Below are 12,474 nucleotides of genomic sequence, written 5' to 3'. Positions count from 1 at the left end.
ACTCTAGATCCAGGCAGGTCAAATGACTTCAGAATAGAGAATTGTTAAATTTTTGGCAAGGTCATAGATTCCATTGGAAATCTAATGCAATCTACATGCACAGACAATTATGTGTATAGTTTTAGAGTGTTCATGGGAAACCCCTTAAAGTCCTACTCATAGATCTACCCTAACACTTGGAATCACAGCATTTCAGAACTTTTTAAAAATAATGCTAGAAATATCCTCATATATCTCACAGTCAAGCCATCTTATCCAAAGGGAGAACATCCCAAATGTCTTTTAACAGGGCCCTGGATTTCTGACTCCTGGTTCCCCAAGAGTCCAGTCTGCTTTCCTCATCCCTGCTGTCTGCCCTCCCACAACCTTTTAATATGGGGGTAAGCTTCAGGGAGCCCATCGCATGGGTGGGTCAGTGGTAGAATTCTCGCCTGCCAGGGAGCCCATGGCTGGACTTTAAGGGGTTTCCCATGAACACTCTAAAACTATACACATAATTGTCTGTGCATGTAGATTGCATTAGATTTCCAATGGAATCTATGACCTTGCCAAAAATTTAACAATTCTCTATTCTGAAGTCATTTGACCTGCCTGGATCTAGAGTCCTTAACAGGTTGCCCTTCCTTTTGGTGACTTTTCTGAACTTCCCAGCTTTAGAAAGCTCAGCAGACCCTTTCTATCTAAACTCCCAGCCTTGGTCAGCCATTCTCATGAGTGCTTACAGCCATCATCAATAACTACTATTCACTGGGCACTTAGCACACGTCAAGTATTATAAGACTCCTTAGCTCAGTGCCTGGCACATTGTAAGCCTTCAACAAAAAGAGCTAAAATTATTATTAGGTGTTTGGGCTGTTATTTCCAATTCTCACCAAAACCTTAAAAGAATAGGTTTATATGCTGCAACTAACAATGAGGAAATGAGACTCAGAGGGGAAGTAATTAGCCCAAAATAGAAAGTGGAGGATTCATAATGAATACATCTGTGTGACACTGAAGCCCAGGCTCCACAGTCCATCTGCTCCTCCATTCCATGGATTCCTGGCCCTGGGTTCAGGTCCTACAACTTCAATTAGCTGCTATCCAAAGGTTAGCAGTCCTTTAAAATTACACAGATATCCTTCTGAGCACCACAGATAGGTCATCTGGATCCACATTAGCTAATGCAGTATAAAAAAGGATTATGAAGATGAACATGTAATTGTTTATTTTCCTCATTCCACATTACCATTAGCATCTGGACTTTACGTTTCTTTGATAATAATGGACAAACAGAGCAAGGAGTGAGGTTGCCACAAACTAAGTATTTTTCCCACCTTAAAAGTATGGAAACTGGATGATTAATATTATCTCAATGACTTTCCATCTTTAACGATGTTCCAGTTAAAAAGTTATTGTGGCATCAAGATAAACAAATAATTAGTTACAATCCCTCTGTGCCCACAGAAAGAAATCATTTAACCAAGAGTGCACTTTCCTCATAAGAGAGCAGTCTCCTTTTACTTACATGCCATAATCCTTTCTTTGCCAACTTTTCTATTACAGACTGCCAGACTTCTGTTGAGAATCCAGTAGTAAAAATATGATCAAAGCAGGGCAAGAAACTTTGCAAAACAATGGAGTCACCTGAAAGAAGTTTCCATAGTTTAGAAATTTTAATATGGGGAAAGGCTAGAAGAATTGGGAAAAGGTCCTGCAATGAAGACCACTCATAGACAAATGGTAAATTAAAGATACCAGAAAGAAAGGCATTTTCAAAGCATAAAGTTCTTTAAAATTGAAGTGGCACTTATTTAAAGTTCATCCATAAAACCAATCCCCTAAGAGTCAGATGGCAGAATGTAAGCTAACATTCACTTAGCTTTTCTATTTGCTGAGCCCAGCGATATTTGCTTATATTTAATTCCTCAAACAAAACACTAAGGCAGTGCCTATTATCTCCACTTACTGAGGAGGAAATGGAGGCTCAAGGGAAGTTACAAAGTTCACATCCTTTAAGAAAAATGTGACAAATATTATTGTTACCTGACAGATTAGAAGCTATGAATAATAGAAAGGTTTCACAGCATATCATGCACCTAGTTTGTGACAAAAATCAAGACTGGAACCCAGATCTACCAATCCTTTTAGTCAACACACATTCTTCTAACCCAGTGGCCCATCAACCTATTGCACCTCATGATCCTCCAAACACATTTCTCAAAGAGAATGTCCAGGGGGACAAGTCAAGTGTCAGAATAACATGGTACCTCTTCCAGTGTTATTAATTTCAAAAAATAAGTAAATATCAAAACAAATATATATTGTATGAAAAGATACAAAATTTCCATAAATACATCTTTCTAAATTTAGAAATTGGGCAATGGGCATACATCCACCATCCAAAAAGGAGTACTTTGGTAGAAAAATATCAAATGCATTGCCTTAAGAAGTCCTGTTAATTGTCCCCTTTCAGGGTGGGGACAGAATGGAAACCGTCCAGGTTATCTGAAGGGCAGTCACCAAGAAGCAATTGTTTGGAATTCTCAGAACTCTGGCCTGGCTTCTAACACAACCATGACTTTTAGAAGACGGAGAAATGACAGTGAGGAAGTGCAGGGAATGGGCCAAGCCATTAGGTTAGGAGGAAAAGGATGCCACTTTTGGCCACTGTTGGCAAAAGGCTGTGACCCATCAGTACCTGTCTAGAGACCTTTTACTTCTCTGTCTAAGGGACTTGGCTTCTACTTCTCTGGCTAGGGGACATGGCTGTGCCTGACTCTAACCCCTTCCCCTCTGCCTGCTACTTCTCTAACTCCTCTGTGTCAAACTTGTCAAAATCTGTAGGATTCCATCCACAGACCACAGAAGTTGTTTTCCCACAATAGCAATGGGAAGAGTTGAATCAATAACAGTTCAATCAACTGTCGGCAGTGATTTTCCCACTTTTGAAAGCCAAAGACCATTTTTTAGCAATTCTAACATGTGCCATTTTTCACATTTTAACATCTCTGAAATTGGGACATGTCTTATAATCAATATTGTCTCTCACTGGCAAAACATAAATTAATGGCACATCTTAAATTGGTGCAATTTAAATTTGATTAACTGCAATATTTGAAAACAATGGCCTGGTTATTGGTAAGACTTTAGACTGCACCATCACTGGCAGGGAGCATATTACACTGTGCTTTATAGGTTTCCTGTTTTGCTAACCTAGGTCACTGATAAGCCATCTCACAGGCCGGATCACTGGAGTAGTAATCTAACACAGTGATGCAAAAGGTGTCCCTGTATGTCCCTCCTAGACTGAGTGCACGGGTCAGCTGCTGAAACTACTGTGCCAGCTAGTGAACATCACAGTAGAGACATTGAGTATCTGTTATCACCTTTCACAGGACCCTCTGTTGGCCCTTCCAGGTTGTTTTCATAGCAAACAAGAACATTTTCTCAACAGTTTGGAGAAATACATATGAAAATCACAGAAAAGAGCAAAAATCACATACGATATATAGTACACATAGGGAACTCTATGAACAGCAATGTGGAAAATGTGGATCTGAAACAAAACTTGGGAAGTTTTAAATCATTTGTACAAAAGGACTTAGTTGTTTTTACAAAGGTATGAGCCACCAAAGCTCTCAAAATGCTTTCTAATGTGCAAACCAGTTCCATTCAAACTACATAAATCAGCCACAAAGAAACATCCTGGAATTATCTCCCCAGGAGTCGGAGTTCCCAGGAGCCATTCAAATAAAATAACAAGGACTTTGGGGAAAAAAAAAAAAAAAAAAAAAGGTTTCTCCCAGTTCCAACTTACTGCTCACAGTGGTGAAGACCCCAACAAGGAAATCAGCAACCTGTGCTTGGTCTTGGCTGCCCTGCAGAAGTTGCAGACCCTCAAAAAACATGCGAGTGGCTTCATAAGGCTGGAGCAACCGCAGTAAGGAATAGCCAGCTCGGTAGTATCCCTGCAACAGGAAAAAAAGCACAACTGTAAAGCAGCCCATCTCTTCTAACCTGCTGCAGAAGGAAAAGGCAAGATTGGTAACATGGGGAAATCCAACTTAAGAAATCTCACTTCTATGTAAATATGGGTTTCTAACAAGCACTGGATACATATTCTGTGCCACATTTTTCCTGTCATTTTTTAACTGCCAGGAAAATAATAACTTTCAAATCTATGACTTATACAACATCTAACACAGAGAGAAGGAAGCAGGCCTGGTTCCAATGACATGTGTGGTTTATTTATTTATACTTCAAATCACAGCCTAGGCCCGAAGAGAGGAATGAAAAAATCCTATGACTAGTGTACAGGAAAAGAATGAGATTGCCATGTAAACACAGAAGTTGTTCCCTGCCCCTTTCAATCAAAGTAAACACAATTTCCACTGGGTATATAAGAAAAAAATTGTAATGACAAGCATTGCGATGTACTGAGCTCCACATCATAAACAATACATACAAGGCAAAAAAAATTTTTTTTTTTTAATTTCTGTAGAGAGAAGAAAATTGCAATGATTAATAGAGGAAAATGATCTAATTTTGCCTATACGTATACCATAGGACTCCCAAGCAGGAATAAGATGATATTGCCTTCCCCATATTGATCATCTGAATCAGCACCAGGGATTCACCAAAGTAATTTTCTGTCTGAGATAACAGAAGGTGTTCACCACCTGGCTTTGTAAAAAAGCAAGCACTTAAAAACTCCACTTAACACCAAATCTCTGATTATTTATTCATTTGTTTTAACCTTCATTTGAAAGTCTAAAGACCTCAGATAACAATCAGAAAAAGGAGGAGAAAATGTGTTTGTGTTTTAGTTTTTTTCCTAACAAAGCAAGCTGGTACAGAATCTTCCATTTCTTTGCCTTCCTCAGATTTAAGTTTCATTCATTATTTTGAAGAGAAGTAAAGAGGATCAGAATACGCCACCACAAAATACGCCACTTTGGCATAGGATTAATTTAAGCCAAAGGCATTTGAGATTCAACAAATGCATAAAGCCTCCCTCCCCAGAGCTTTCTTTAAGTGACTAAAAGCAGAAACTCCTAAGAAGTAAAGACTACCATAAATCCCCTCTCTCAGGGAAGTTTTATGGCCTTGAAGAAGATGGAAAGTTAGCACCAAGATGGACCTCCACAAACACTGCTAAGACAGCTTTTATCTTCCATTAGTTTTTCCCATATATTTACCTTCCCACAGTAGTTTGCAGTCCCTGGAAGCCTAAAAATCCTTTCCCTTTGTCTTGTTCACAATTTATCACTCTTTGTTTAAAATGGTATATAAGCTCTCAGACCTATCCACCTATTTGGGGTCCTCCCTTCTTTTCTAGAAAGGTCCCCATGTCACATAAAAGTTAACATCAAATAAAATTTGTATGCTTTTCTCCTGTTAATCTGTCTCTTGTCAGTCTCCACTGAACCAAAAGAGGGTAGAGAAAAAAAAAATTTTCCTCCCCTACAGAAGACAGCAGGGCAGGGGGTCTGGAGGTGAAGGAGGAGAGAGACACCCAGGAGCTCTGGTTAAGAATGGAGAGGCCCTGGTTGCTGTGCTGTCACGGGCTGCCGCAGGTTTGGCCACTCAAGGAACAACCCTGTAGCATCACTTAGGAATCCCTAAGCTGCTTGGGACAAGCCACAGGCTACACCTCAAGGATGTGGTCAAACCTAACTACTCCCCATCCTATCCTAGTTAGAGTATGGGAACATGCTAAAATGCCTTTGGGAAGAATTTCTCAGGAATGCACTCCCATTTTCAAAACTAGCCAATAAATTCTAAAGTATCCATCATCCAATAGATGAGGTTTAGGAGTCAGTGCCTACTTATAATGTAAAATACCAAAATCCCTCTCTCAGGGTTGGGGCAATCTACAGGTCAAACTTCCCCACCTCCTGCCCATTGCGTCTGTTTCTAGCAGTCACACACAAAATATAGACCACTGAAGACATAATAACATAAAACTCCTATTTATTGAGTGTCAACAACGTAATCATTAATCCTCAAAGCAACTTTAAGGCAGAGGCATTATCTCACTTTATAGCTGAAGAAATTAAGACTTAAAGAGAGAAAAGTAACTCATCCAAGTGCTGAAACCCATTGCTATGGGTCAAATGTGTCCCCCAAAAGTTCATGTGTTAGAAATTTGATCCCCACTGTAATAGTGTTAAGAGGGTGGGAAATCCAATTATGATATTTGAATGATAGAGCCTTTGAGAAATGATTGGATCATCAGAACTGTGCCTTAATGAATGGATTGATCCATTCATGGAGTAATGAGTTATTATGGGCATGGACTGCTGGCTTTATAAAGAGCACATGAGAGAGCTCTTGCCATTCTCTCACCATGTGATACTCTGCATCACCACTGGACCTTGTAGAGTTCCCACCCTCACCGGATGTGCCCCCAGACCATGGACTTCCCAGCCTCCAAAACTGTAAGAAATAAATTCCATTTCTTTATAAATTACCCAGTTTCAGGTATTCAATTATAAGCAACAGAAATGGACTAATACACCCATACAGTACACAGCAGAACATGGGACAGAAAGGCCTGAGCTTTCCCACTTTATCATGGAGCCTCTCTATAAAGAGAGACTTGTCTATACCATTAATTTGACACTTGATTGTCTGTTGCTTCAAATGGCTCCAGAACTGTTATTTAATTTAATGTCTCTGATTTAAGTGCATGCTATTCCTCTACCCAGCTTGAGTGCAAGTTACTCAAGGGCTGGGATGGCTTCTTCCCCTTCTTTTGCCTGTCTGAGGCACCAAGAATAGTAAAGATGCCTTGAAGAGTGAGCACTCAGGGCATTTTAGCTGAGAAAATGATTGAATGATCATTTATTGACCTCTGTTAACATTAAACGGTCTTACTGGCCTCTCAAACTTCCCTGATCCTTTACAGGTGATCCCTCCAAAAGGGCTGATTTCTACGGTAAGAAAGTGCTTTCTGAAGAATCAACATTGTGTCATCCACCCAGCTTGCATTTGAAGTAAAGCTTCCCTAAAATGAAGTTTGCAAACATCAAAGAACATGAACAGGTTAAGGGTTTTGGTGTAACTACATCAGAACAGAATGAGCTCCCCCATATTTCCATTGTATCTCCACTGCACACCATCCGCCAGCAGACCAATCTCTCCTCTCTCCTACAAGTACATTTGGACACTTTCTCATCATTGTTTTTACTCCTCCAGATAATGCTCATATGCCCTATGGGCATCTCTGTCTGTGCAAAGAGAGTTGGAGAAGCACTCCTAGCATGTCCATTTTTAAAAGTAGAGAGGGAAACAGACAGGTTAAGAGGAAGGAGGCAGCAGTCATCACCCCCAGCTACCATCACCCCATACCTTCACATAGGTTGGATCCCACTGGAGACATTCCTTGGCAGCGACAAATGCCTCATTCCATTTCCCAAGGCTGTAGAACGCATTGGATTTGTTGCACAACAGCACAGCCAAGTCCCTCGGGGGAACCCTGTGAGAAAGAAGAAACCAATGCTCTGTAAAGCAAATACAGAAAACAATCCTTGAAGGCCACATTCTGGTGCTGGCTGCTGCCATCAGGAAGGGGGATTTAGCAGTAAATGTCTCAATTATGCCTGTTAGATCAGTTCCTCATAGGCCTCTAGAAAGCTTTAAGTATTTACAATGTACACATCTGTCCCTCCTCACTCCCAAATCCTTGCTCCTACCTTTTAATGACAAATGTTCTCAACACCATGGCTCCATTTCCCACTGATCCCCATAGATCTCTTCACTTTTTAGAGACCATTGGAGATACTGCTGCAAATGGTGACTGGTCCTGAGGATGGACAGGATAAAAGTTGCCACCAAGCCTTTACAGAGCTCAGACATGGTGTGAAGCACTCCACATGCACATTCGTGCTGAACAGATGCAGCACCTATATCACAGGAATGGCCTTTCAGAATGCCTGATCACACCATCTCCATGGCCAGCTCTCAAAAGAACAGGCAATGGGTAAGAGGCCTGTGCAGGCCCTGAGAGCAGGGTCTATGGGCAGGGGATTCCAGGGTCCTGGTACCCACAGCATGGACCAAAGGGGAGGCAAGGGCTGTGGGTGCATGAAATCCCAGTCCCACAGACTACTGCTTGTGTAAAGGGGCACAGCCAAAGGGGGGCCCTTTAAAGCATGGCAGGCAGGGGCCTCTCTTGCTTGGGTCTAGGGGTAATACAGCTACAAAGCTGTGAAGAAACTAGGTTGGAAAAAGAAGGAAGATGCAAAATATCCCACAATATGTCAAGAGAAGTCCAGGTGCCACTGGAATATAAGACACATGAGGGAGAAAAGCAAGGTGTATGACTTCTTTTTTATTTAATTTTTTTTTTCTTCTTCGTGACCGGTAAGGGGATTGTAACCATTGGCTTGCTGTCGTCCGCACCGCACTCAGCCAGTGAGCACACCGGCCATCCCTACATAGGATCCGAACCTGTGGCAGGAGCGCCACTGCGCTCCCAGCGCCACACTCTGCCGAGTGAGCCACGGGGTCAGCCCTTATTTAATATTTTAATTGCAAAAATAATACAGATCACTGCAGAAAAGTTAGATGATGCAAATAAGCACAAAAGTAAAGCAAAGTAAAAATCATCTCTATTACTGTCCCCATCCTCAGTCTTTTGTGTGTCCAGCTCCTTTCACCACCATCACTTCCTCTAGGTAAAGGAGTGAGGCTCCAGAAGCACACAAGAGGCAGTGGGGCAGGCAGCGATGATTAGTAAAAGAGCCAGGACTGCAAGTGTAGCAGATACCATGGTGTCCACCCTAGCCACCCCGGCCCTTACAGCCATTCGCGGCTGCAGTGACTGTCAGCTGCAGCTAGAGGCTCTCAGCACCCCATTCTCCAGAGATTTATCCTCAGCCTAAACAGAGCTGCCCTCTCCCCAGGAAGTTATGTCTGTGTTATGGACTGAAATGTGAAACCCCCAAATCCATATGTTAAAACCCTAACCCCCAATGTGACAGTAAGATGGGGCCTTTGGGAAGTTATTATGCTTAAATGAGGTCATGAGAGTGGGGCCCTCATGATGAAATTAGTGCCCTATAAGACACTAGAGAGCTTATTTCTCTCTCTTTCTCTTTCTCTCTCTCTCTCTCCCCCCCCACCTTCCTTTCTTCCTCCCTCCTTCCTTCCCTCCCTCCCCACCACATGAGGACACAGTGAAAAGGCAGCCATCTGCAAGCCAGGAAGAGAGCCCTTACAGGGGCAACTTAATATTGGACTTTGCAGCCTTCAGAACTGTGAGAAATAAATTCCTGTTGTTTAAGGCACCCAGTTGATGGTATTTTGTTACAGTAGCCCCAGTACACTAATATAACCCCACTCCCTAGGACAACCTCCAGGGATTAGAAAGCCTACAACCAATGACTGACTGACATAGTAATCAAAAAGTTAGCCCCCTTGCCTCAAAGTAGGACCAGCTCTGTGGTACAATTCATGTTTCAGAGCTCCCTGTGGGATCAGGCTGGATTTGGCTCCAGTTTAGACACCATTTCCCCACTTGGAGCAGTCCCCTACACCATCCTGCTCCTCTCAGTCACCTTCTCCTGAGAGCGCTCACTCAGTAAGTCACATGCACCCGAATCTCTATGTTAACTGGCAGTGCAGGAAGGGAAGCAGTAGGTGGTAGGCAAAGGGAAAAAGTGTCAGGAAGGTTCCATGAAAGGCAATATGTCAGGGTCCACGCTAAAGTCCCATTAGTGGCCAGACAGGTAATAAGTAGTGGAGCTGAGATTTGAGCACCACATGGTATGGAGTCAGTCTACAACCAAATGCTATACAACACTTCTTCTTTAAGAAAGTTGAATGTTTTGCCCTGAATGAAGAACTCTAGACCCAGCTCTGACACAATTCTAATGTGTACCAGGATGAGGGAGAACAGAAACTACAGGTCCAAACCAATTACACTCAACTCAACTCAATTACACTCAACCAGAGTGTAGATGCCAAGGTGTTAGGAGGGAAGGAAGGGTAGCATGTTTCAGTAATTTAATTCTATGTGGTTGCTCAGTACAAGCCTAGGCTGTGTGCACCACCCCCTCTCCCCAGGTGCCAACTTCTGCTGTCTCTATGACAACTGTTAGCAAATAATGATCCGGGACTTCCAGAGGTCCTCAAGACCATTTCAGGTGGTCCACAAGGTCAAAATATTTTCACAGTCATGGTAAGCTGAATGTTACCTTTCATGGAAAAAAGGAATTTATGATTAATGAAAGATGTGGTAGATGTGATTGACTTAAAGATCTTGAGAAGGGGAGGTTATCCTGGGTTAGGATAAAATCACAAGGGTTCTTATGAGAGGGAGACAGAGGAAGGCACTACTGCAGCAGAGGAGTAGGCAATGTGATGACAGCACCAGAGGGTGGAATGATGAGCTCTGAAGATGAAAGAAGGGGCCACAAGCCAAGGAATAGAGGCAGCCACTCAAAGCTGAAAAAGGCAAGGAAATGGATTCTCCCTGAACAAAAAGCATCCACAAAGAGCAAGCCCTGCCAACACACACCTTGATTTTAGCCCTGTTAGACTCATTTAGGACTTCTGAACTTTAGAACTATAAGAGAATAAATGTGTATTTGTTTAAACCTCTACATTTGTGGTAATTTGTTACTTTGGCAACAGGAAATGAATACAATAATACTAAGGCATTATGCCTTTTTCACACTTAATCTCTCACATGCCTACGGGGAGTTTGCCAGAGGCTACATGACATGTGATATAGCAACAGACGATGCAGAGGTAGAAGAAGCCAACTAGCTGCCTTATTGAGAAAGACATTAAAGAGATTTGCAAAAATTTGCCACTCTTCTTACTAAATTTTTTGGTTTGGAAAATAGTTATTTTTCATAAAATATAACGTATACTGGCTTTACTTGATTTTTTAAAAATAAATATATAATTTAAATTTTTTCTCAGTTTTAAGTTCTAATATGGACTGTATTGATAGCTACAACCTACCTAAACAAAAGCTCTGTGGTAACCTCAATCATTTAAGCCAGTTGTGACACTGCAATCTTTGAGAACAGGTCTACTAGAAGCTGAAGTGGCAGGGAAAGAGGTGGTGTGCATTGTGGCCAGGGAGTAAATGGCATGGATAATTAAGAAAATGAAATGAATGACAAGGAGGAGGTTTGGAGACTTCAGCTATCCCAGGAACTCTGATCCCTTAGCCAGACAGAGGGGAAGTTTTTTTATGTTTATCGACAGTCCTGTGTTTCACTTTTCGTTTCCCCTATTACACACTCAGAGTCTCCGTCCAGTTTCTGAGCTGACAATACAGAGAAGATAAACAGGAAGTGAGGGAGAATGAAACAGAAACAAGTGGTATGATTAAGAAATGAGAAGAAAACATAAGCAACAGAACCCCCATCTACCAAAAAAGAAAAGGTGGGATGAAAATCCAAACACTTACCCCCACTGGTATAACTGCAGGAGAATCTGGATGGCTTCATCATACTTTCTGATGGCCAGAGAGAAATTCCCATTCTTAAAAACCTGGTTGCCAGATTCTTTCAACAGCTCAGCATAAGCTGTGGGATCCATCCTGTGAGGAGACGAGGAGAGGCTAGTCTGCCAGGCCCACATAGGGCGGGCTCACCTTCTCATCTGCATTGCTCAGAGTCTGGAGAAGCAGTCCGTCTGTTCCAGCCCCTCCCACCTTCAGAGCACACCCTGGTAACATATCTCATCACCAGGGACCAGACAGGATGTCAGACAAGACCATTTCTTTCTCAGTTCTTTTCTGATCTCAGAGGAGGCCAGAAGAGTCCATGTATTTGGTGTTAATGATCTGCTGAAGGCTGCTCCAATGCAGAAACAGTGCTACCAGGCAGGCAGTGAGCATTATTCCTGTAACTGGCACTATTATAACTCTCTCATTTACTCACTACACAGCCCATAAGCAGGCACTGTCCCCATGGTTCAGATGAAGAAGCTGAGGTTCAAAGAGATTCAAGTCACTTGCCTAAAGATCTGCTGATGGCATTTCTCGTTCTGATCCCAGATCTGACCCATTCTAAGATTCTTCTCCTAACCATTATACCACATCAACTATTGGTATAAGCAAATCTCAGTAGACAGTCCTTCCACTCTTAGGTGGTGGGATGGGGAGGTGCAGTTCCGAAAGCCTCTATGTGCAAGTGGCTAGGACACAAGACAACCACTGCCTATCCTGCCCTTTTCCTTTCTTAAAACACCATAAAATAAGCCTCAGAGTATTTGTCCCTGAGACTGCCATTGACTGTTTACTTGTCTGCATCCCCTAAGGGTACTTGCCTCTTTCATGTCATAACCCCTATTTTGTTCATTTTTGTAGCCCTATGGCCTAGCACATGGGAGTACTTAAATATCTGCAGTGAAACAATTTGAATGCCAGACCCAGAGAGGATGTGCATTACTGATTTCCTCTGGTGTGGCCTCGGCAGCTGGAGAGAAGTGCCTGGCAGCCCTGACCACATGGTGAGCCTCAGTAAG

At 42.3% G+C, this 12,474-nt stretch overlaps 1 protein-coding gene across 1 annotated transcript in view; it reads right to left on the bottom strand.

Annotated features, from left to right (window-relative positions):
- Positions 1-11,544, bottom strand: part of TRANK1 (tetratricopeptide repeat and ankyrin repeat containing 1) — a 77,903-nt gene extending 66,359 nt beyond the window's left edge. The window contains exons 1-4 of the mRNA XM_008583968.1: positions 11,414-11,544; positions 7,336-7,462; positions 3,800-3,950; positions 1,508-1,626 (exon numbers count right to left, since the gene is read on the bottom strand). Of these exons, the coding sequence (XP_008582190.1) occupies positions 1,508-1,626; positions 3,800-3,950; positions 7,336-7,462; positions 11,414-11,544 (528 nt within the window). The remainder of the gene's footprint in view (positions 1-1,507; positions 1,627-3,799; positions 3,951-7,335; positions 7,463-11,413) is intronic.
- Between the last annotated feature and the right edge of the window lie 930 nt (positions 11,545-12,474).

This window comes from Galeopterus variegatus, unplaced genomic scaffold (assembly GCF_000696425.1).
Source record: "Galeopterus variegatus unplaced genomic scaffold, G_variegatus-3.0.2 Scaffold3106, whole genome shotgun sequence".
NCBI lineage: Eukaryota > Metazoa > Chordata > Mammalia > Dermoptera > Cynocephalidae > Galeopterus > Galeopterus variegatus.
The sequence above is the reverse complement of the archived record's forward strand: the minus strand, read 5'-3'. Positions and strand labels throughout refer to the sequence as shown.